Here is a 24,733-nt window from a genome sequence, read left to right as displayed (position 1 = left end):
AAATATGTGGATATATTTAATATAAGGCCATTAATAATAAAATTTGTATTCCCTAGAATACAAATATAAATTCATTTGTATTGTAAAAGTCTTGAAATTAATTTTCTGGTATTATTTTCTTATCATAAAATATTGCAATTTAATACAGATAAATTCTCCTAAGATATTTTACACACAAAAATAAATACATTTGTATTCATAGAAATGGATTGAATGATATTGGAAGGTATCACGCTCGTTTCTGAAACAATTCTCGTTGAGCTTAAATTAAATTTCAAATATGTTACTCATTTAAAATTTTAGAAACACCCTATTCATGTGAAAATGATTACCAGTGCTTATAACTGTCGAAAAAAAAAATTGTATTACTATATTCAAATAATTTATAGAAGTTAACATAATATTTCATTACACAAAATTTGAGGAAAATTGTTGCACACATTAAAATCTTCATAGACCTTCCATAACAAGACTCAAGTGCATGTATTTTACCTATACAAATTTTCTAGATCAATTGCCTTTAACATTCAAATCAAAATTTGGAAAAATTGGAAATTTCAAATGCACACATACTCAACTATGCAATGTGATGAAAAACCATTTATAGATGAGGCTTAAAAATGCTTTGATAATTCAACATCAATTTGTTTTTCTAATAAACTCGTTATATAAAAAGGAATTCTTACAATTTTTGTTACGTTACATTAATTCTAGATTATTTTTTACGTAATATTGTGCACACAAAAACATTTTGTAAATTGTAAGAATTAGGTAACCCACATCTATCATATGGTAGTCATTATTTCTCTAAAGTAATTCATATTTGTATAAAATTTACAATCCATTTAATATTGGACAAATTTCCAAAGAATTTTATTGCACACACAAATATGTGGTTATGACTAACAAATTCCGAGTACTTGTGCAACTTAGTGATGCTTTCTTTTTGCTAGATCAATTTGTATTATAAAGTACATTTAAATTGTTTAAATTAAATGTATAAAATTAAAAACTTGATATTAAAAATAGGTACTTTGTTAGATTTTTTATTTGAGCAAAGTATTTTTGCTGTTGCTGTTTTTTTAATAAATAAATAAATTTAAGGCAGATCAATTCGTTCTAAAGGCCTATTTGCAATCACTTTTGTTCGATATTTAGAGGGATTATATATGTTTATATTTATATTTGTAATAATTTAAAGAAAAACAACCTAGTATCGAAAATAAAGTAATATTTACCTCATAATCTAAAATGATACCCCGTTAGAAAGAAAAATTGCATCCGGTGCATTTAATTAAATCAATATATTTATTTATTTTCAATATTTCAATATTCATAAAATTTTTAAAATTAAATATGTATTAATATTCTGATATTCATACATATTTTTTTTATTCAATCACGAAATTAATTAATCCAATTAATTTTTTAATTGAAATGTCTTCAATCACAGAAATAATAGTATCAATTAAAAAATGATTTGAAAGTCCATTAAAAAAAATTAATTGATACTATCAATTTTTGTGATTGATTTTTGCTTCAATTAAAAAAATTGTTAAATCAATTAAATTTTCAATTGAATATTTTGTTAAAACTCAACTAAAATTTTAATTGGAAAAATGTTCGTAATTTATTTTTGTGTAATGATGCTAAAAATTGTGTTAAAAGTAGACTTGAAAGTGGAGACTAAGATTTAAGTTATAGTGGAGCATTAAATTCTTATTTAAATAATTATAATTTAAATTATTTTATAATTTATAATAATGTAAATATTATTTATTTATTTATTATTTATTTCTATCTTTGTAATATTTTATCATTTAATATTTTTATTTACATTATTTATTTATTTATTTATTATTTATTTCTATTTTTTTTAAATATTTTATCATTTAATATTTATAATATTTTTTTCGTTCTATTCCTTCCCCAGATACCCATCCCGTTATGGTTTGTATCTTAAGGACAAGCCCTACACACCAAACGCTTTGGTGCCCTTGGAATATGAGCCAGAGGACAAATTGCTCCAAGAACTCAACAAGGGTAAGGAAGTCTAAATGAAAATAACCAACCCCTTCCAAAATTAAAACAATAAAAAAATCAACTCAAAAACATCAACCCACCAACAACAACTACAAAATACATAAATATATAATTCAATACAAAAAAGAGAAACAGATATATATAAAAAACATGTAAACATCAATAACAACGAAAATTGCCATAAATAATTTAAAAAAAAATTGTCGAAACGAATATCTTAAATTAAATTACGAACAATTTTTTTATAGCATTATCCTCTTTATAAAAAACCAAAAGATATCAAAGAATTTTTTCAAATTCAACAAAAATAAAAACAAAACTATGCTACATCATATATAATCAAACAAAAAAACCAAATCCGAACAATTTACGACAATTAAGAAAAAATAAAAGAAATTTTTTGAAATAATTCTTTTGGTAGAAAATAAAAAAAACACCACATCTCTGTTGTCAAGGACAAGGGTCGAAAAAAGGAAAAACTTTATTTATTTATTTTTTGTAGTTTAATTTCTTTAAAAGAGAAATTAAATCAAATTTCCATCATTACAAAAAGGGGCTTGAAATAAATAAAGTTTTTTCTTTTTGTTCAAAAAAAACAAAAACACCCTTCATCCCTGAGTGAGAAATGTCATTTTAACACTATATGTTTTATTTCTTTAAATGTTAAAGAATTTGACAAAAAATTTCTATAATTTTTTCTTTTTGTTTTTTTTCTCTCTCTTAATTTCTTCTCCCTCTTCCCATCCCATATCCACTTCCAAAATCTCCCTAAATTCCCCCTCCCTATTTTTTCCTTGTCTTCGATATATCTCTTTCTCTTTGTTCTGTTTGTTAAACCACAATATATCCGGCATCCAATTTCTATCATTACAGCTATGAGATTTTTTTAAGAGATAATAATAAAAAACCAAACACAACAATAAAACAAAACTATTTGCCTTAGTTAGTATAGATCAATGAATGAGCTCTAAATACTTAGCAAAATGCAAACGTATCTTATAAATAATCTCGTCAAGCAACAAATAACAATAAACTATATATGGATATCATACAAGAACAACAATTAAATAAATGTTTATTAACTTAAAGTGAAGAAGAAACCAAACAAGAATTTACAAAATATTTTAAGTCAAACTTTTAAATATAGTTTAAATGTAAACATAAATATGTACTCTGTAAAATAAATTTATAAAAATCCAAACATTAATAAAAAAAAAACAACAAAACTGAGAAAAACACAACAAAAAAACAACTAAACGAATTCGTTAAATGTTTCATTTGTTTTCAATAATAATAATAAAATTTGTTGGAACAAAACCAGAAAATAACATCACAAATTTGGCATACATAAATTCATAATAATTCTAAATAAATAGGAAATCTTTGAAAAATGTTTGTAATACAAAAGTGATGAGGATTGGGTTTGAGAAGAATTTAATTTTCTTTTACAATCGAGAGAATTTGAAATTTCTAAAAAAATTGAAATGTTCTCCACCTAGGCGTATAAGTTATATTAATTGGCTTAGCCCATATTAATATCAGTCATACGTATAGGTGTCCATGTTATTAGAAACATTCCTATAACAAATTTAGCAAAATTGCCTTAACGGTAGTCATGGAAAATATTTTTGGAAAACTGATGTAAGATGATGGACAAAATTAGCAAAATATAATAGCTATAGAAGCAACACAAAATTTAGTTTAGAATATAAAAAAACTTATGCACACATGAACTCTAATGGGTTGTCGAGAATGAGTAAATTCTGCAAAATGTCATAGTTGTATGTCAGTTCAATGATCAATTCGGACGGCGATATCAAATCCAATTTTTCTTGGTTTAGATTTTTTACCATTATAGGCAAGGTTAGGTTAGGTGGCAGCCCGATGTATCAGGCTCACTTAGACTATTCAGTCCATTGTGATACCACTATCTTATCACTGAGTGCAGCCCGATTCCATGTTAAGCTCAATGAGAAGGGACCTCCTTTGTATAGCCGAGTCCGAACGGCGTTCCACATTGCAGTGAAACCACTTAGAGAAGCTTTGAAACTCTCAGAAATGTCACCAGCATTACTAAGGTGGGATAATCCAGAACTGAAAAACTTTTTGGTGTTCGGTCGAAGCAGGAATCGAACTTGTGTATGCAAGGTGGGCATGCTAACCATTGCACCACGGTGGCTCCCGGGCTAGAGTTATAAGAAAAATCAATGCTTTTTTTATTTAACGAAAATATTTATTTAAATAAATTTTGGATTAAAATTTTATTCTAAATCTTTTGCACACATAATCCGCTGCAGAAGAACAAGCAAGGTCTTCTTATGTATGATAATAGCGTAATGATAGTATTTTCACATCAGTTCATATCAGGTAATAAAAAGAAATTTATCAAGGAATGTATAAATTATTGAAAATTTTTCCTAAAGAAAGCTGCACCCATAACTTCATACTATATAGATAGTACAGATACAATAGAAATATATTTTTATATAAGATTCTTCAGATCAATTCGGGTACTATGGTATACTAAAAGCCAGTTTGAAAAGAGTTTAATATTTTTTACTATGAACATTTTGAAGAAAAACTGGAATTTATTAGAAAGAGCACATAAGGGAAATGACAATTTTTTTCTATATTAAAAAACAATTTCTAGACAGTTTAGTGAAGAACAAAATAGATTTTAAATTATATACAGTTTTTGTTTTTTGTGAGGTCTTATTTTCGTTTTATCTATAAAATTTCCTTTTTGTATTACAAACATTTTTCTCTACATATCATTGTAATCAAACTCATTTACACTTTATATATTAAGTAATAATTTCTTCTTGATATTCATTACTATTCGTCTATAAACAAAATTTTTAAATAACCAATTTTGTTTGTTTGTTGTACATGAGCGGTTAACAAATGCTAATGCTAAAAACCACAATGCTGATCTATATATATATATATATATATGAAAAAAAAAATCATCACTATTATTGCTAAATCAACTGGCTAAGCTTTGTTTATGAATATATATTTGTTTATCTACAGCATATAAATGTATATGTATATGGTTAACGAAATATATTGTTGGATGTAAATTTTGTTGTTTTTTTTTTCGAAAAATAATCCATTTGGTTTTAACCAACCGCTCATGTGTAATAAACAATATTTAACAATTGTATAAAGAATATCAACAAAAAACACTATAGGAATATTAACAAAAATTTAAAGGAAATCAATTACAGATAAGAGTAAAGGGAGAAATTTCTCCCGACTTGCAAAAGATCAAGAAAATCTGATATTTAGAAGTTGCACACATAGTAATCGTTAATATATTCAAAACACGGACCCCTAGAGAATTAAAAATTTAGTTTTCATAAATCTGTGGCAATTTCTGTTTTCGAAATATTTATTTAATAGATTATGCTTAAAATAATATTTAAAAGAATATAAAATTTCATAAGGTAACCAATTTATTAGGACACACGAACATGCTTTGCTTTTACTTTAAGACAATAGAAATTATGTCAAGAAAGTTAATTTATAAAATACATATCAATTAAAACAGAAGGAAGAAAGTAGCTTATAAGAGGATACTATATTCTTTTTAATAATACGGCATAATTACATTTTATTTAAGAATTATTTTGCACACATTTGAATGTTATCGATAGCTTGCACAAGCATTGAAAAACAAACTTCAGTTTACCCCTTACACTTCCGTGTCAATTATTGTACTCAAAATATTTACGAGGTTATTCAGAGATAATATCCAAATAGTTAGAAATTCAGAGTTTATGAAGAAGTATATAAACGTGAATAAGAAAGCTTGTATTGTGCACACAGAACGAAATTAGTACAATCCAGAAAGACAATATACAACACTTAAAGACTGTATATTCAATAGATCCAGATCAATTTGAATTTCGATTGTATGTAGAAAAAATATTGCACACATAGGAAGTATTACGAAGAAATTTAGAAAGGTAAATAAGAAAGTCTATATTGTGCACACAGAAAGAAGTTAGTTCAATCAAGCAAGACAATAAACAATTCTTAAGGAATATATATTCAATAGATCCAGATCAATTTTAATTTCGATTTTATATAGAAAATATATTGCACACATAGAAGGTATTGGAATTCACATTAAAGGAAATAAAAATATAACCTATAGTTTGTTACCATGAATGCGTATCAATTTTCCAATTAAAATTATTTAAATGAGAAATTCTCATCTTCAATTGTGATGACTAGTATGCACACAGAAACCAGTTCAACACGTTCAGAGAGATGTTAGATGTATCTACAAGTTTTCATTAGAAATAATTTCAGATCAATTTTAGTTTAGCTTTAAAACGAAATTTAATTTGCACACATAATAAAATTTATATTATTCAGCAAGGATATAAAGGCATAAATAATATTCGAAGTAACTTGAATCAGAATCAATTTCTTTTTCGAAAATATTTAAGAAACCAATGGAAATAGCATGAGAAATTTCCAAAAAATGTAGTATTTTTTTGGAGAAATATTAGATATATTTACAAGTTTTTACTAGAAATCATTTCAGATCAATTTTATTTTACCTTTAAAGCTAAATTTAATTTGCACACATAATAAGATTTATATTATTCAGCAAGGATATAAAGGCATACATTATATTCTCAGTAGCTAAAATCAGAATCCATTTCTTTTTCGAAAATATTTAAGAAACCAATGGAAATAGCATGAGAAATTTCCAAAAGATATGGTATTTTTTTTCGGGAGAAGTATTAGATATATTTACAAGTTGTTACTAGAAGTAATTTCAGTTTAGCTTTGAAACTAAATCTAATTTGCACACATAATAAAATTTATATTATTCAGCAAGGATATAAAGGCATAAATTATATTCTCAGTATCTAGCATCAAAATCAATTTCTTTTTCCAAAATATTTAAGAAACCAATGGAAATAGCATGAGAAATTTCCAAAAAAAATGGTAATTTCGTGATTTTCATTAAAGGGGAATTCGCAACTTCAGTTGTGATGACTATTATGCACACAGAAACCAGTTCAATACGTTCAGAGAGATGTTAGATGTATCTACAAGTTTTTTCTAGAAATAATTTCAGATCAATTTTAGTTTAGCTTTAAAACAAAATTTAATTTGCACACATAATAAAATTTATATTGTTCAGCAAGGATATAAAGGCATAAATTATATTCTCAATAGCTAGGATCATAATCAATTTCTATCTCCAAACTATTTAAGAAACCAACGGAAATAGCATGAGAAATTTCCAAAATATATGGTATTTTTTGCGGGAGAAGTATTAGATATATTTACAAGTTTTTAATAGAAATAATTTCAGATCAATTTTAGCTTAGCTTTAAAACTAAATCTATAGTGCACACATAAGAAAGTTTATAGTATTCAGCAAGGATATAAAGGCATAAATAATATTCGAAGTAGCTTGAATCAGAATCAATTTCTTTTTTTAATATATTTAAGAAACCAATGGAAATAGCATGAGAAATTTCCAAAAGATATGTTTTCAGTTTTAGTTTAGCTTAAAAACTAAATCTGTGTTGCACACATAATAAAGTTTATATTATTCAGCAAGGGTATAAAGGCGTAAATTATATTGTCTGTAGCTACAATCAGAATCAATTTTTTTTTTTCGAAAATGTTTAAGAAACTAATAGAAATTGCATGAGAAATTTCAAAAAAAAAAAAATAGGGTATTTTTGTGATTTTCATTAAAGGGACTAATAAACCTTGAAGATATTTGGAAGACGAATTATTGGGGATGTCCCAGTATATTGAATTTTATTGATCCTAGAAGATTAGCAAAAATCAATTTTTAATATTTTAAGACAATTTTTGGTCTTCAATGTACTATAAAACACATTTCCTAGGCAAACAATTTTCAGTTTGAACACCGCTTTTTAGTGTATTTAGATCAATTTTATTGAGTTTTTTTAAAATATTTGATTTCCTTTAAATTTTTCTATATATCATTGTATACTACTTTATTGATAAAAAAAATTAATAATTACTATAATTTTTAATAATAATAATCAACGTTACACTGTATAAAATAAAATGGTATGTAAATACCAACATCTTCATCATCGACAAGACATCAACCAGATCACCAAAAAAACAAAAACGAATGTGGCCACTCGTTTTGCTCTATTCATCTTTGGAGACTGTTTAACTATACCTATTTTTGGAGTAAACTACTGATATTTACTAATCTACGGGCAGACAAGAAAATAATAGATAAACCAATTATCATCTTTAAAAATGAAAATCCCTCCAAAATCTCTCCCAAAAAAAAAAAAAAAAAGAAATTGAATCCATCCATCATAGTCATTTACATTTAATTCAAAAATCCCCATTCCTATTTCCCCCTTACTTCCTTTTTGATCCCTTTCGAACCTTTTTTTAACTTAAGTAACTGAAAACAAAAGAATTCTCAATAAAAAATCATTTTATTAATAAAACAACTAAAAAACCAATTGTTTTGTTTCATTTGTTAAAACAGTTCTATTTTTTTGGAAGAGAAAGCAAACCAAAGTTTTTTTTTTGAATTTTGAAGGTTTATTCTTTCTTTTTTGTTTTGTATGATTTTTCGTCATTACTAACCCTCAAGTATTTTGATTTTTTTTTTGTTTTATTTTTTCTTATGTTAATAGTATTTTATTTTATGTTTCTAACAATTTTTTATTATTTTATGTGTCAATGTTTTTTTAATGTGATCTCTGTAATGTTTGTAATATTACTGCCTGTATATACATATAAAAATAATTACTATCTACTGCCATTTTCTAATTTCTATTCAGTATTCCATTTTAATCGAATTTTTTTTTTAATATACATATTTTCTTTTTCATAACTTCTCTCAAATTCATTAAACAAATATGTGAAATATTTAACGGATTATATTTAAAATGGAAAAGTTGTTGAGTACTTTTTGTGTATTATTTAATATTTTCTTATTTTATTGTCTTTGTTTAAAAGTTTTTTTTTGTTTTGTACAATTAAAATTTTTTTTTGTCTAATTGTTATTTGTTACGAAAATCAACAGTAAAAAAATCGTTTGAAGTTGTGTTTTTATTAAATGTAGTACTTTGTGTTTATTACAATATTTTATGGCAGTATTTTTTGTTGATTATCTATGTATTTATAAACTAGTGATAAAATATTTTAATTCCATTTTTGGATAATATTATTAGGTTTTGATCAGTATTATAAATTTGGGGTCTACATAGTGACATATTTTTTTTTTATATTTTATTATACGTAGCTCATCAATACTGAATAGCTTGTGTCCCATCTTCAAACGAAGGTTAAATTTAATGAAAAATAGACGTCATATGATTTACATGGAGTCCCCGCTTATCTTTGCGAATTTTCATAGATGATCTAATGACGTATGTCCATTAGATCCATTAGACACAATACATAAGGGAGCCAGAATACCAATAAATTGGTTATGATGACATGAAATTATACTAAGATTCTTTTGCCTCAAGTGGACCAAAAGAATAATATATTTTAAAAAAAAAAAATGTATTCCATCAGGAATGGTGATAGCCTAATACGATATAGGGCCTATGTTACCGTTGAGAAATTCTATCTCCATATCAATGAGAATCACTGCTTAAAATTGACAGTAAATGGCAGTTACCAGATTTAAAAATTCCTTGCATATTTTCAGGCGCTTGATTTATTTTATGCGTTATTTCACATTTCTGTAATTCAAACTTAAAAAAAATATCACAGTATAAAAGAAATAGATTAAAAAGAGGCACAGTATTATCGTATTGGTAACACAAAAATGCTAATTTTAGTAGAACAAAATTTTTATCGCTTAAAAAAGTGATAAATTTGGCACAAAAGTCGCACAACGTAACAGTGTCTAGAATTGTCCAATGAAATTTCTGGAGAATACTTGCAAACAGCTTGTTATAAACATGGACCTTTTATTTACTTCTTAACGTTTTTTTTTTATTGGCCATTTCAAGTCCATGAAGAATTGATCACAGATTTTTAAGCCATTCGAAGTCAATTTGGATGATTTTTTCGATGAGAGGACAAAGAAATTTTTCTCATATGATAGCAGATTCATTCTAGTTTCAGAAAAAAAGTTCTCGAAAATTTTTCCAATTAAATTTTGAAGTGAGATTTAAAAAAATATTCAATTAAAAATTTAATTGATTCAACAAATTTGTTAATTGAAACAAAAATCAGTCATAAAAATAAATAGTATCAAATAATTTTGTAATTGGATCAATTAAGTTTTTAATTTGCTTTTAATTATTTTTTAATTGATTTTAATGATTAAAGGCATTTCAATTAAAAATTAATTGGAACAATTTATTTCATGATTGAAGACAAAAACTATTTTTTTTGTGTATGGCAATTTTTGAGCCACATACAAGGCTCAAAAATTTTCATTCCCAATTACGGTTTGAACAATGAAAAAAAAGGAATAAAAAATACATTTATATTTATTTATTTTTTTTTTTTTTGTTTTATAGAATAGGGAAACACATATTTTTCAAATTTGATTTAAATTAATGTAACAGACATTTTATCTCCATGTCAATGAGAATCACTGCTTCAAATTGACAGTTACTGGCAGTTACCAGATTTAAAATTTCTTTGCATATTTCCAGGCGCTTGATTTATTTTATGCGTTATTTCACTTTTCTGTAATTCAAACTTAAAAACAAAAATTTCACAGTATAAAAGAAATAGATTAGAAATTAGGCACAATATGATGGAAAGGTGGCACAAAAATTTTAATTTTAGTGGAACAACATTTTTATCTCTTGCAAAAAGTGATAAAATTGGCACTAAAGACGCACATCGATTGTTTAGAGTGTCTAGAATTGTCCAATGAATTTTCTGGAGAATCTTTACAACTGATTGTTATAAACATGGACCTTTTATTTACTTCTTAACGTTTTTTTTTTAATCGTCCATTTCAAGTCCATGAAGAATTGATCACAGATTTTTAAGCCATTCGAAGTCAATTTGCACGATTATTTCTATGAGGGAACAAAGAAATTTTTCTCATATGATAGCAGCTTCAATCTAGTTTCATCATAACGATACATGATCTCCTTCTTATAGTTGAGTATGAGTGCTGCACAGTGGGATGACTCTAAACAAGAAACGTTTAAATATCGAAACCAAGACAAGTAGTTTTGACGAAATTCCAAGATCACGAAAATTTTTGTGATTTCTTACTTCAATTCCTTTGGACATCCCCGACGGACAAGGGGAACAGTTCTCTAGTTTTATCTTAATGATTGTTAGGTTAGATGGCAGCCCGATATATCAGGCTCACTTATACTATTCAGTCCATTGTGATACCACATTGGTGAACTTCTCTCTTACCACTGAGTGCTGCCCGATTCCATGTTAGGCTCAATGACAAGGGACCTCCTTTTTATAGCCGAGTTCGAACGGCGTTCCACATTGCAGTAAAACCACTTAGAGAAGCTTTGGAATCCTCAGAGATGTCACCAGCATTACTGAGGTGGGATAATCCAACGCTGAAAAACTTTTTGGTGTTCGGTCGAATCGGGAATCGAACCCACGACCTTGTGCATGCAAGACGGGCATGGTAACCATTGCACTACGGTGGCTCCCTTATCTTAATGATAAAAAGCCTGCTATTTATTGCTAACCTCAATTGATGTACAATGGGATGGTATAGAAAAAAAAACAACAATGAAATATCATGAAAAGTCAGTCGAAATTCCAAAATCACACCCTGGAAATAATGGGATCTTTTTTCATATCAGGGAGTCCATATCTCTTCTATTTTTAGCTCAGTGACAAAGAACCCATATAGTTGAATGCGAATAAAGCACAGTGGGATGAGACTTGAGTTACCGTTGAGCATTTCTAGAAAGTGGTACAAAAAGTGTCACAAGCCAAAAAAAAAGTGGCATGCTATTAAAAAAAAGTGGCACACTTTTTCATAAAGAAAATTCAACAATTACAAGCATTTTAAATCAGTGTATTATATAGCGTAATGAAATATTTCTTTGTTAAATTAAAATTTTCATGTATACTTTAAGGCGGTAAATGTATACACTGATACTATTATGGTAAAAAAGAAAAATTGTTCACAATTATAATATTCGACTCGGTTATTTACTCAGAATCCAATCATATCAGAAATCTTCACGCTATTATCGATCGAAATGTGAGAAATATATTACAGTCTAAATGAATTCGCAAAATATCAAAAAGTGTCACATTTTGTAGCACAACAAAAAGGTGGCACAAAAATATCACCACTAGAAAAAAGTGGCAAATTTAACACTAAAGTGGCACAACAGTAACAATGGATTAGATAAAAAAATATGAATGTAAAGCATTAACCTTCTAATGCCCAATCCCGCCTTTAGGCGGGCTTCGTAAAATCAGGAAGCTCTTAGTAAAACACACCTTAAGACAACAAAAATGGGTAAAATAAAAAGAAAACTGAATAAAATCTGTTCAAGAGGCTATGCAGCATATACTGAATTTTACCGCAGAAATTTTTCTTGTTTCGTTTTCTTGTTTTTGTGTCGTTAACATTGAATATTTAATTAGCTGGCAAAAAAATTGGGGCATTGGAGGGTTAAAAATAGGTTAGTCGAAATGCCAACATTTTGAATATTCAGCCTTTTAGAGCCCATAAGGATAGGACGGATTAGATAAATTGGCTGTTTGTGTTTTAGAGACACTTAGTCCCATGTCGACTAGTCTATATAATTGAAGGGGAAATTATCAATGAGAGGTTCTGTCGTCTTTCTTCTGACTTCAGTTGGAATAAAGCACAATGGGATGATAAAATAAAAAAACTAATAAAACTAGAAAAAAATGGAATTAAAATATTTATTTTTTTATTTGGTATTTGAATATTTGTTTTATGTCTTTGTATAACGATGATAGATATTATTATTATTATTTTCTTTTATGTATTTATTTTTCAATTTTTTTTTTGGGTGGTCATAGAAATTGCGAAATGATAGAACTTATTACTTTCTTTAATGTATTTATTTTACCACATTTTATATTGTATTTTGGGGTTATGTTGTTGGTAAGTACTAATTTATATATATTTTTAAAATAATGAATACTAAAAACAAAACATTTCTTTGACTTAATTAACAAAATTAAGTCATCCAGTTAATTCTTAAATGATATTACTTCAATTCACGAATATGATGTAAATCACAACCGTGATTTTGTTTCGATCAAAAATTTAACTCAAATAATTTTATGTGGAAATATTATTTTTTAAATTCTATTAATATTTCAATTAACATAAAATCCCTTATATTTTTTTCTGGGATTTATTACATAATACAAAAAGAAATATTTTACAACTGTGGCAATGCTAGTGTGAAACCTATTACATTGTTAGCTATATCGCAGAGAGGAGGAATTACAAGTGGAAACATCGGCAGTTGTAATTTCAAATTGTCCGTCAAATTTTTGACTTGGAATGAAAATATTTATAAAAAAAAGAACATTTGTTGTTACAAAGTACCTCCTAAATCCTATTTTCCTTCAGTTTCGTAAATTCGACAGAGAACAGAACTGGGTGACAGCGACGTGAACTGCATGAAATTTGAGAGAAATGCCGTTATAAACTGCATGATATTGACTGCCACATACGGAAGCAGTTTTGCTTCACAGTTTTTATACCCTTCACCACTACAGTGGTACAGGGTATAATAAGTTTGTGCATTTGTATGTAACGCCAAGAAATAGTGGTCATAGACCCATCTTTTAGTATACCGATCGGCTTAGAATTAAATTCTGAGACGATTTAGCGATGTCCGTCTGTCTGTCCGTCCGTCTGTCTGTATATGTAATTTTGTGCACAAAGTACAGCTCGCAATTTAAGTCCGATCGTCCTCAAATTTGGCATAGGGCCGTTTCTTGGGACAGAGACAATCTATTGGTTTTGGAAAAAATCGGTTCAGATTTAGATATAGCTGCCATATATATTTATCCCCGATTTGGTAATAGTTAGCGTGTTCATCAACCGAATTTTTTGAAATACCGTACATCCAAATATTTTATGAATCTCGAAAATCCTGCAAAATATAATAGCCAAATCGGTTCAGATTTAGATATAGCTCCCATATATATCTTTCGTCCGATTTAGACTCATATGACCACAGAGGCCAAACTTTACAACCGATCTTCGTGAAATTTTGCACAGAGGGTAGAATTGACATTCTACCAATGCTTGGTAAATTTTATTGAAATCGGTTCAAATTTAGATATAGCTCCCATATATATCTTTCGCCCGATTTGGACTTTTATGATCTCAAAAGCCCGAGTTTTGCCCTGACTTACTTCAAATTTTGCACAAGCAGTACTTTTAACGATACTATTGTATGTGCCAAATATGGTCAAAATCGATTCAGTTTTAGATATAGCTCCCATATATATCTTTCGTCCGATTTGAACTTATATGGCCTCAAAATCTAGGGTTTCGCCGTGATTTGCTTCAAATTTCGCACAAGGAGTACGTTTAGTAGTATCGGTAATTGTGCCAAATTTGGTTGAAATCGGTTCAGATTTAGATATGGCTCCCATATATATCTTCCGTCCGATTTGCACTCATATGACCAGGGGGGGGCCAAAGTTATACTCCCATTTACGTGAAATTTCGCATAGATAGCAGAATTATTATTCTAACTATACATGTCAAATTTAGTCAAAATCAGTTCAGATTATATATAGCTCCCATATATACGTACACCAGAGTTGGGAAAATATGGTAGACTGTTACACATTTTAGACCCATTTTCAGTGGAAGTTTCCTCCAATTAACTGGATAGCGTTAGCTGATTTATATAGCTTCCAGCAAATGTGAAGTAGTTGAGATGGTAACACAAATGTTGGCCTACATAGGGGTGAAGTCGGCCCCGCCCGACTTTAGACTTTACTTACTTGTTTTCTCTTGTATTTCCTCCTCTCAGTATATGGATATTTAGTAATATTCCTATTACTTTTCATGTTAGTCTGATACCGAAACAGGCAATTAATTTCCATGATGATTTTAATTATTATACGAGCTTGATGGACAAAGAAGATTAAGAAACTTGATCAACAGAATCATTGAAAAGAAAACCACTATCTTAATCATATATTCCATTTGCTGATATAGTAAATATGACAATAAAAGACTTTTCTTTACGCTCAATTTATCAAAAAATCTCTTTTTAACATTGACAATCCAGTGATAGAAGCTAGACATTCTATTATAGAAAATTTCGTTGAAATTATTGCATACCTTCAGGCGCCACAAATATCCTATAAAAGCACAATGATTAAAGACTGGAAAATTTATCGTAAACTAATAATGTTTTCATTGTCCATAGAAAAAAAAAACAGAAATTAGATTCCTTTTATGCCAGATTCATTTATAATTTAAGTTAATTTTTGCAGAGGAAAATAATAAGAGAACTTACCGTCAGGAATTAGAATTCAAGTCTATAAAAATCCATGTGATTTAATATAACTGCAAAGATAACACGACAAAAATTAATTATTAAAATTAATGTATACAATTTTTAACTGAAGAGTTACATAGTTTTGTTTTTAATATTAAAAATGTCAATTCGAAATACAAAGAAAATAAAACATGGACGTCACTAGCAAGGTCCTGTTCTTCTCCTACTTTAGGTTAGGTTAAAGTGGCAGCCCGATTAAGTTTCAGGCTCACTTAGACTATTCAGTCCATTGTGATAGCACATTTAACTAAAAGTACCTATTACATATGGGCACTTCTAGTTTTAACCACTGAACCTTCTCTATTATTTTCTTTTGTTGAACCAAACAGATTGTTCTAGAAACATTAATAGGCTGCTTAAGTTAACGTTTTCCAGGTCCGCCAGTAATCTAAAACTATATGCCCCTAAAATTTGCTTACGCCTTACACAAAATGCAGGACACTCACACAAGAGGTGTTTAATTGATTCATTTTCCTCCGCATCATGACAGCTCATACAATAGTCATTATACTTCGCACCAATAGTTTTTGCAAAATCGCCTATCAGGCAGCGACCCGTTATAGCAGATATCAGGAGAGATATCTGACGTCTTGAGAACACTAGCATATCTAGTGTGCGGTTCAAGTTTAAATGGGGCCATATTTGCTTGGTGTTGTTAAAACCCTTGCAATTCTCCCATCCAATATTGGCCATCATAACAGCCTTCTCACGCAGTAAGAGCTTACAGGTAGCCAGAGACATACCAACAGATTCTAGTTCCCCTGGAATATGTAAGGTAGTTCCTAGCCTTGCTAACTCATCCGCTTCGCATTTCCCCAGTATGTTCCTATGACCAGGTACCCATATTAGGAGAATATTGTACTGCTCAGCCATCTCGTTGAGAGATTTGCGGCAGTCGATACACGTTTTCGAGTTAAGGAACACAGAGTCCAAGGATATTATTACAGGTTGACTGTCTGAGTATATATTAATTTCTTTCAATTTCTTCTCCTAGAATTTTAGGCTCAGAATCTGCTATTGGATATATGGCGTTGCATGAGCATTCAGTAAATTTAAACTATAAAAGTTTATCAGTCGTACGTTTGGTCACTCTAGGCTAAGCAAACATTCCAAAGAGTGTGAATATGGGGGAAAAAATTACTTTTTCACTTTGATAAGCTGTCTCTTGTAGGCCTTAAAAATGAATGTATAAAAGTGGTGGCACACAATGATGATATGATACCATAATTTAAGGCCAAATTTCCAAATAAACTGCTACGATTATTACCGTAGTAGTGAATGGCAATTATTCACATATTAGGCTTGATTTGCATATGTGCAAGAATTAAATCTTAATCTTGAGTAATGGAGTGTAATTTTGAGGAATTTTTATTCATGCACAAGACTCGTAAACCTTCTTATTTTTCAGACATTCATTTTTATACCCTCCACCATAGGATGGGGGATATATTAACTTTGTCATTCCGTTTGTAACACATAGAAATATTGCTCTAAGACCCCATAAAGTATATTCTAGGTCGTGGTGAAATTCTGAGTCGATCTAAGCATGTCCGTCCGTCCGTCTGTTGAAATCACGCTAACTTCCGAACGAAACAAGCTATCGACTTGAAACTTGGCACAAGTAGTTGTTATTGATGTAGGTCGGATGGTATTGCAAATGGGCCAGAGCCTCTAGAGAAGAAAATTTAATCCGATACAATTGAAATTTGGAACGTGGTGTTAGTATATGGTCTCTAACATCTGATCCGGTTCAAATTTGGAACGTGGTGTTATTATATGGCCGCTAACAACCATACCAAAATTGGTCAATATCGGTCTATAGTTATATATAGCCGATCCCCAATCACACTCGGTTGCCACTCGAGCCAAAAATAATCTACAAAAATTTTATTTCTATACAAAATATTGTCAACATTTTATTTCTATAGAAAACTTTGTTAAAATTTAATTTCTATAGAAAATTTTGTCAAACTGCTGAATTATATACATATGTATTTAATCGGTCTGTTTTAATTTAATATATACCTCGTATGGACTTACTTACAATTTAGAAGACGGTGTTAGGAGGTTTTAAAATACCTTGCCATCGGCAAGCGTTACCGTAACCCAAGTAATTCGATTGTGGATGACAGTGTTTAGAAGAAGTTTCTACGCAATCCATGGTGGTGGGTGCATAAACTTTGGCCTGGCCGAACTTACGGCCTTATATACTTGATTCCTTTAATACGCTGCCTCTTATTGGCCTTAAAAAATGAAAGTACAGAAGTTGTGGCATACAATTATGATACGATCCTAGAATTCAAGGCCAAATTTCCAAATAAAGTATCCTACAAAGAAACCCACTGGACTCTGTCAAGACAGAACTAGGTAGCCAGATTTTTCTATAGAAATAAAATTTTGACAATATTTATCGGAGAATTAAAATTTTGATAAAATTTCTATAGAAATAAAAATTTGACAAAATTTTCTATAGAAATAAAATTATGACAATATTTATCATAGAATTAAAATTTTAACAAAATTTTCGATAGAAATAAAGTTTTGAAAAAAATTTCTGCAGGCACAAAATTTTGGCAAAATTTTCTATAGAAGTAAAATGTGGTCAAAATTTTCTATAGAAATACAATTTTGACAACATAAAATTTTCACAAAACTTTTTATAGAAACTAAATTTTGATAAAATTTCTTATAGAAACAAAAATTTCTATAGATACAAAATTTTGGCAAAATTTTTTATAAAAATAAAATTTTGACATAATTCTCTAAAGAAATAAAATTTTGCCAAATTTTGCTATAGAAATAAAATTTAACAAAATTTTTTATAGAAATAAAATTTTAAAAAAATTTTTAATAGAAATAAAATTTTGACAAAAGGAAAAAAGATTTTTTGTTTGGTAGTTTTTTGGTAACATTTGCTCCATACAGAAATAAACTAGGCTGCTACTATAACCTAAGGATCATTATTCTAATATTCGATATGCCCACACTATAGAATAGTGTTCTTGAATACACAGATTTTGACTCAAATATTTTGGTATTGACTCAAATATTTTGGTATTGATTCCGATAATAATCCGTTATAATTTTGCATAATAAGGTAAACATAAATCTAGGATTTGTAGAATGAAAATGTAGATATCATTTATCCAATTTTTCATGTTCTTCTTGAGACAATATTGTTGAATCGACTATTTCTTAAAATCAAAAATATTTGTCTTAAATTCAAGGAACATTTTTCTTTTTTTAAGACATATGATTTTTAATACAAAATCCAAATTTACAAGGCGAGTATCCTTGTTTTTATCCTTGTTTTTACCAATGGATCATGTAAACTTGTACAGTATTGTTCTGTGACAATTTTTTATGTCTCTTATCATAGCTGATACTTATGGAGCCTAAAAGTATGCAAAAAAATTCAAAGAAATTTTTCTATAGTAGATTAAGTTAATAAGATCATTCAAGTTGACCTGTCTCATGTCGGTTGATCTCTTTACCGGTATGGTAAATTCTTTGCTTAGTAAAGGCAGGGCAGTGACAAAGGTAGTGTTACAATATCACTTTCTTATGTGTCCTAGATATTATCGCCAGATCAGTTTGTCGTAATATTTACTCTTATGCCTGCAACCATATGATGCGCATTCTGCCGTATTCTGAGCGTTCGTTGTTCGTTTTCTTCCTTCATTGCCATATGGTAATCTGTGAAAATGATCACGTTTTGAGGTCTCGTGTTATTTCCGAGCCATAACCATATTGCGTTATGACATGCACTTCTGCCTACAGGATTGTGCTGTGGTCCTGTAATCGGAATACGATCTCAGGGTCTGGGTCTTCTCCTCAAGAAAATGCATTAACATTTTGCCTTCTATCAATTCGATTTTATTAATGAGATAGCAGTTGATAAACATTGATTAAAAACAAAAAATAAATATGTATTTGAGTGCAGAATGATGAAACGAATTGAAATGCAAAAGAAATGTGATTATTCTAATTCGCATTAAACCAGACTTTGTTCAAAAGCCTCTAGCTTGTATGTGTGCATATCCAAAATTTAGGCCAAGATAACATGTCTATTGGACCCGTTGTAAAATTTAAAAAATTGATATGTAGTGCTTACTACCTACTGATGTTCATCAGACTATCGATGTGTATGTCATGCTTAGGTATATTACGCTCTCATATATCCAGTGGTTCATCTTTGGATTCAGATCTCATTTAGAGCTTACCGCTCTTCTGCTCAGTGATCAACACTAAGGCTTTCTTAGTCCAATTCAGTTTCCTTGCCAAAGGTTATTCCTAAGTACATTATTTATTCCAAAAAACTTGATTCGTTATATCAGACAAGTTTAGTCCTTCTAGTGATTAGGCATAATTAGTTTTAAGCCAATTTTCCTGAATTGTACTAAATTCTATCAACATGTTGTCCTATAGGGCGTTGGTTGATTAAATAAATGAATAAATAAATAAATAAATAATTCTCTCAGGTCAGTGGGTCTTGCGCAGTACTATGCCATCCCCAAGTCCATTGGTACCTTTGCAGGAGGCAGAGTCTCTTATGATCTGTTCCCTGAAAAAGTGTTACAACATTTTCTGCACAACAGACGGGTTCAAATCCCTCCTTAGCTAGTAACTTTACATTTTTGCTAGAAGTCGTTCGTTTATTTTCAAAAACCAACAAAGGAGAGCTAGAGAAAAATGAAATTTGACATTTCATATATAGAGAAGTAGAAAGATTATTATCAGTTTTTTTTTTAATAAACAAATATTTCATATAACATATTTTTCTGGGGCAGTTGCAAGTAGGTTAGGTTAAAGTGGCAGCCCGATTAAATTTCAGGCTCACTTAGACTATTCAGTCCATTGTGATAAAGTTGTAAGTATGATATACCCATGTAGGATATTGATTGTATTGATGTAAAAGCTAACGTTTTGATGAGTTGCGTTCGTATTTCTTCTGGGACTTTCAATAACAGGAGCAAAGAATTTACTGAAATTGTATACATATATTCCGCATTAGGTTCTATGTCTATTGAGTAGACACTAAAATCTGTTTGGCGATTAAGATTAAAATCTGCAAGGTGGTGAAGTAAATCATCATTAACCTCCTATGTAAACTAACAAAAAAAAAAAAAAACTATCTACAAATTTTTTGTTTACGAGTAAAATATTAATTAAATTGAAAAAAATATAAAAATAAAAAATTAATTCATGCATTTAATAAAAATAAAATCCAAATACTTTAATTAGTTCCTCGGGTCGTATGAATAATATTAATGGGTTAATAACACTCATACGTACTCCTGCACATTCATATATTTTCTATGTGTGCACTTTATAATATTCAAAATTAAGATAGGCATTAAAATTATAATGAAGAAACACTATTTAATTCATTATGCTTAAATTATTCAAAAATACATACAGCATATTGGAACGCTTTTTTAGAAAGAATATTTGCTGTATATGGTTTGGATATAGATAGTTTTTCATCTTCAATTCTTTGGCTTAAAAAAAAAAATGAGAATAATTAAATAGTATTAAAATCAAGTTGTAAAAAAACTACATAGGTACAGAGTAATGATACGAATTGATATTGCAAAACGATTATATTATAGTATGTCATCATAGAGTATTGTACTCTGCAAAGTAACAGATTTTTCTGTGTGCAGTTCACAAATTTAAAATTAACTCATTCGAATGAATTAGACAGCATAAAATAAATATTCGATTTAAAGACTTTACATTTGTAAAAATTCGGTAGTCATCTTTTTATACCTTAACGGGTATATGGTTTTAATACGATTCTAAGGCATTTATATAACCTCACAATTACATAAAACCCAATTGATCTATGCTCTAGCAAGGCGGGGAATATAAAGCGGATAAAATTTCTTAGATAATGTTTGTAAGCATCATATTAAACTTGTATATTTATTCTTCTATCGCCACACTATGGCTCCAAACGCTGCATCAATGAATGAAATTGGTTTCGCAATACCAAAAAGTTTAGCAGAAATTTAATAAAATAAAAATACAAATTCGTTCCCTATGTCGCATGATTAATATTAATGGGTTAGTAATACTTATACGCCCTATAGCCATTTTCAAATATTACATTTCTCTGGTCATCCTCTATTGCATTCACGGTCACATGGTTTTAATAGCTGTCTCTTCTTCTATGGCATTTGCATAACCCGACAATGATGTTAAATGCAGTTGGTCCATTCTCCAATAAATGTAAAGTGGAAATGAGGAGACTAACAAATAATGGCCATAAAATGAATGTGTGTCCATATAAAGATAATAATAAATCAAAGTGTCATCTTAATTACGCAGACAAGCATAAAAACGGTCAAATACAACATTCATTTTATTGAAAATGTGTTGCCATACTATAAAGATAAAATAAAAAGAGTATTTTAATATTACAAACAATTTTTGAAAAGAAAAACATAAATAAAATAAAACAAGAAATAAAAATAAATAATTAAGATAATAAATAAAAATTAATAATTAAGATAATAAAAAATAAATAAAAATTAATAATTAAAAAAAAAATATTTTTTGAAAAAACAAAAATTAATAATTTATTATTTTCAATTTTTTTTATTTTACAGCTCGTCGTTCTCCATCTCCTTCTCGTGTCCGTCGTGCTGGCAGCGAACCCTATGTTCCACCACCATCCTACTGGAGCGGTGCCGCCCCAGCCCCAGCTGTCCGTGCCCCATCTGTTTTCGATCGTGCCCCATCGGTATTCGATCGTGCTCCCTCGGTATTCGATCGTGCCGCCAGCTTGGCTCCCTTCACTAGGCCACTATTCCGTGCCAGTTCTTTGGAACCTCTGGATGAACTCTTTGCCAGTAAGTCTGATGAAAAGCCCGAAAAGTCCGAAAAGCCCGAAAGGCTAGAGCGTGCTGGCTCTCCCAGTCCCACTCCCGTTAAGGCTGGTCGTTGGGGACCACGTCCCAATGAGGTTTCCTTCGATGCTGATGGTAACAACGAAAGAATTTTTCAAAATTTTCAAATTTTATTATTGAAAAAGCCCCAACCAATTGGCTTTGGTTAAATGTTTTCTTTTCTTTTTTTCATTTTTTGAAAAAAAAAAATCCGCTAAAAGCTAAATGTTGTGCGTGAAATTATTCTCTGGGAATAATTTTACTATACATTTGTTAAATGTTCAATGGCCTTGTAGCGTGTTTGTATTTGGTTTTTAGTTGTCTTGTGAATTTGGATTTAGAAAAAAACAAAAACAATCTCTAGACTTAGAGACCGCCAGAAGCATCAACGCAGAGTATACCTTAATTGGCCCAGCTCCTGATTTTTTTTTTATAAATAACTCCCATTATCAAATAGAAATATATACGTGTAGATAATTCCAAAATTATTGAAGATATATTTTTGAACCTAAGAAATTGAGAAACAATTTTTCAAAATTGCTTTGAAAGCTTTATTTGCTTTTTTTAGAAGATTTTTTACAAGACTTTGACAACGGCTTATAGCAAACTGCAAAATTACATAAATGAGAATGCTTTTGAGCTTTGTAATATATAAAGTTTATAAAAAAATATTTTATATTTATATAAATTTATATTTTATATAAATTCATTATATTCATTTATATTTTATATAAATGAATATATAAATAATAGGATAATTGCAATTAAGTTTGACCTATATAGATAAATAAGCTGCACACATCACAATATAAAACGATTTCAACAAGCCTAGTTACTGGTTCACTATTAGGTGTTCTTGCTTTCCTTAAAGCAATTTCTGTTTCATTAAGAAATAAGGAATAACCTGATATTTATAAATTGGAATGATATAAATATGTTTTTTTTAATAGAATAATGGCACGAATTGTTATTAAACTTTGGACATACTACACTGAAGCACAATACAGCCATTATCACCTAGGTCATATATTTTCTCTGTGTGCACTTCCTAATATTCAAAATTAAGATAAGGTAATAAATATAATGAAGAAAAACTATTTAATTCATTATGCTTAAATTATTTAAAAATATATCTTGCACACACCATATTGGAAAGCTTTTTTAGAAAACCTGTTTCCTCTATAAGTTCCGGATATAGATAGTATTCCATAATCAATTCTTTTTCTTTAACAAATGTGAGAATTTTTAAAGAGTAATAAAATCGAGTTGCACATAGCTATATAGGGACATAGCAATGATACGAATTGATATTGTAAAATGAGTTGATTATTTTAAATCACCATAGAGTAGTGTGCTCTGCAAAGCAATACATTTTTATGTGTGCAGGTTACAAGTCCAAAATTAACTCATTTAACTGAAGATGACAGCATAAATTCGATTTAAAGATAAAGAAATTTTGATATACATGGAATCCCCATATTTTTCAAATGAATAATTCACATGACTGTGATTATGAGCCAACAATATATTTCCAAGCCATTCAAAATAGCTGAAAAATACACTAAGAAACTTGACAATGGCAAAGTTTACAATATTTAGCATCTTTATATGATTTTACTACACATCTAATATGATTTTCAGATTTGATTTAATTTTTTGCAAATAGTCCTCAATTTCTTTAAATTTAGTTCACAATATATTTTTGGAATTATCTACGCTATATTTTCTCTTTTTGTTATATTTTTCTTTAGCAAAATATTATCATTTAAAATTCGAAGCTTTCAAAATATCAACATTTTGATTTTTCTTATATTTTAGTAAACTTACAATATAAAGATCAATTTTCATTTACATTTGTTGGCGCTGATTTATAAATTCATTTAAGATTAAAAACAACATATATTCATAAGATTTTCAATTCATTTAATTAACACCCTTAAAATACAGGGATGTCATATGAATTGGTAATAGTAATTTCAACAATGAAAAAAAAAATCAATTTATAGCTTTAATCATTTCATAGAAAAATCATCGATACAAAATGATACCATCAAAACCATGCATCTACACTTGAAGAAAAAAACCTGTGGTTTATTCAAAACACCATACACAGCACAACACACAAAACATTAGAAAGCATACCCTCAGATCTTTCAAACCCAAAACCCAACCTCTCCCAAAAAGTCATATGAGTACAGCACCTTATAATGCATGGATATAAAAAAAACATTTGATATGGTTGCGTGTCTTTGTGTTTTTAATTATTATGACTAAAAGCAA

At 28.9% G+C, this 24,733-nt stretch overlaps 1 protein-coding gene across 14 annotated transcripts in view; it reads left to right on the top strand.

The window, feature by feature from the left end:
* The window catches only part of Mf (myofilin), a 67,751-nt gene that overhangs the window by 30,320 nt on the left and 12,698 nt on the right, over nucleotides 1–24,733 (top strand). For 8 of the 14 annotated variants that reach the window (XM_075290478.1, XM_075290477.1, XM_075290479.1 and 5 more), the window contains exons 5-6: nucleotides 1,934–2,043; nucleotides 22,175–22,549. The exons of 1 other annotated variant lie outside the window; for it this stretch is intronic. In XM_075290478.1, the coding sequence (XP_075146593.1) occupies nucleotides 1,934–2,043; nucleotides 22,175–22,549 (485 nt within the window). Of the gene's footprint in view, nucleotides 1–1,933; nucleotides 2,044–2,916; nucleotides 3,305–22,174; nucleotides 22,550–24,271; nucleotides 24,363–24,733 lie in introns of those variants that run through there. 5 more of the 14 variants (XM_075290481.1, XM_075290480.1, XM_075290484.1 and 2 more) reach the window with 3 other exon arrangements.

Source organism: Haematobia irritans, chromosome 1 (assembly GCF_050003625.1).
Source record: "Haematobia irritans isolate KBUSLIRL chromosome 1, ASM5000362v1, whole genome shotgun sequence".
NCBI classification, from domain to species: domain Eukaryota; kingdom Metazoa; phylum Arthropoda; class Insecta; order Diptera; family Muscidae; genus Haematobia; species Haematobia irritans.
Note: the sequence above shows the minus strand (reverse complement) of the source record. Positions and strands in the feature narration are given on the sequence as shown.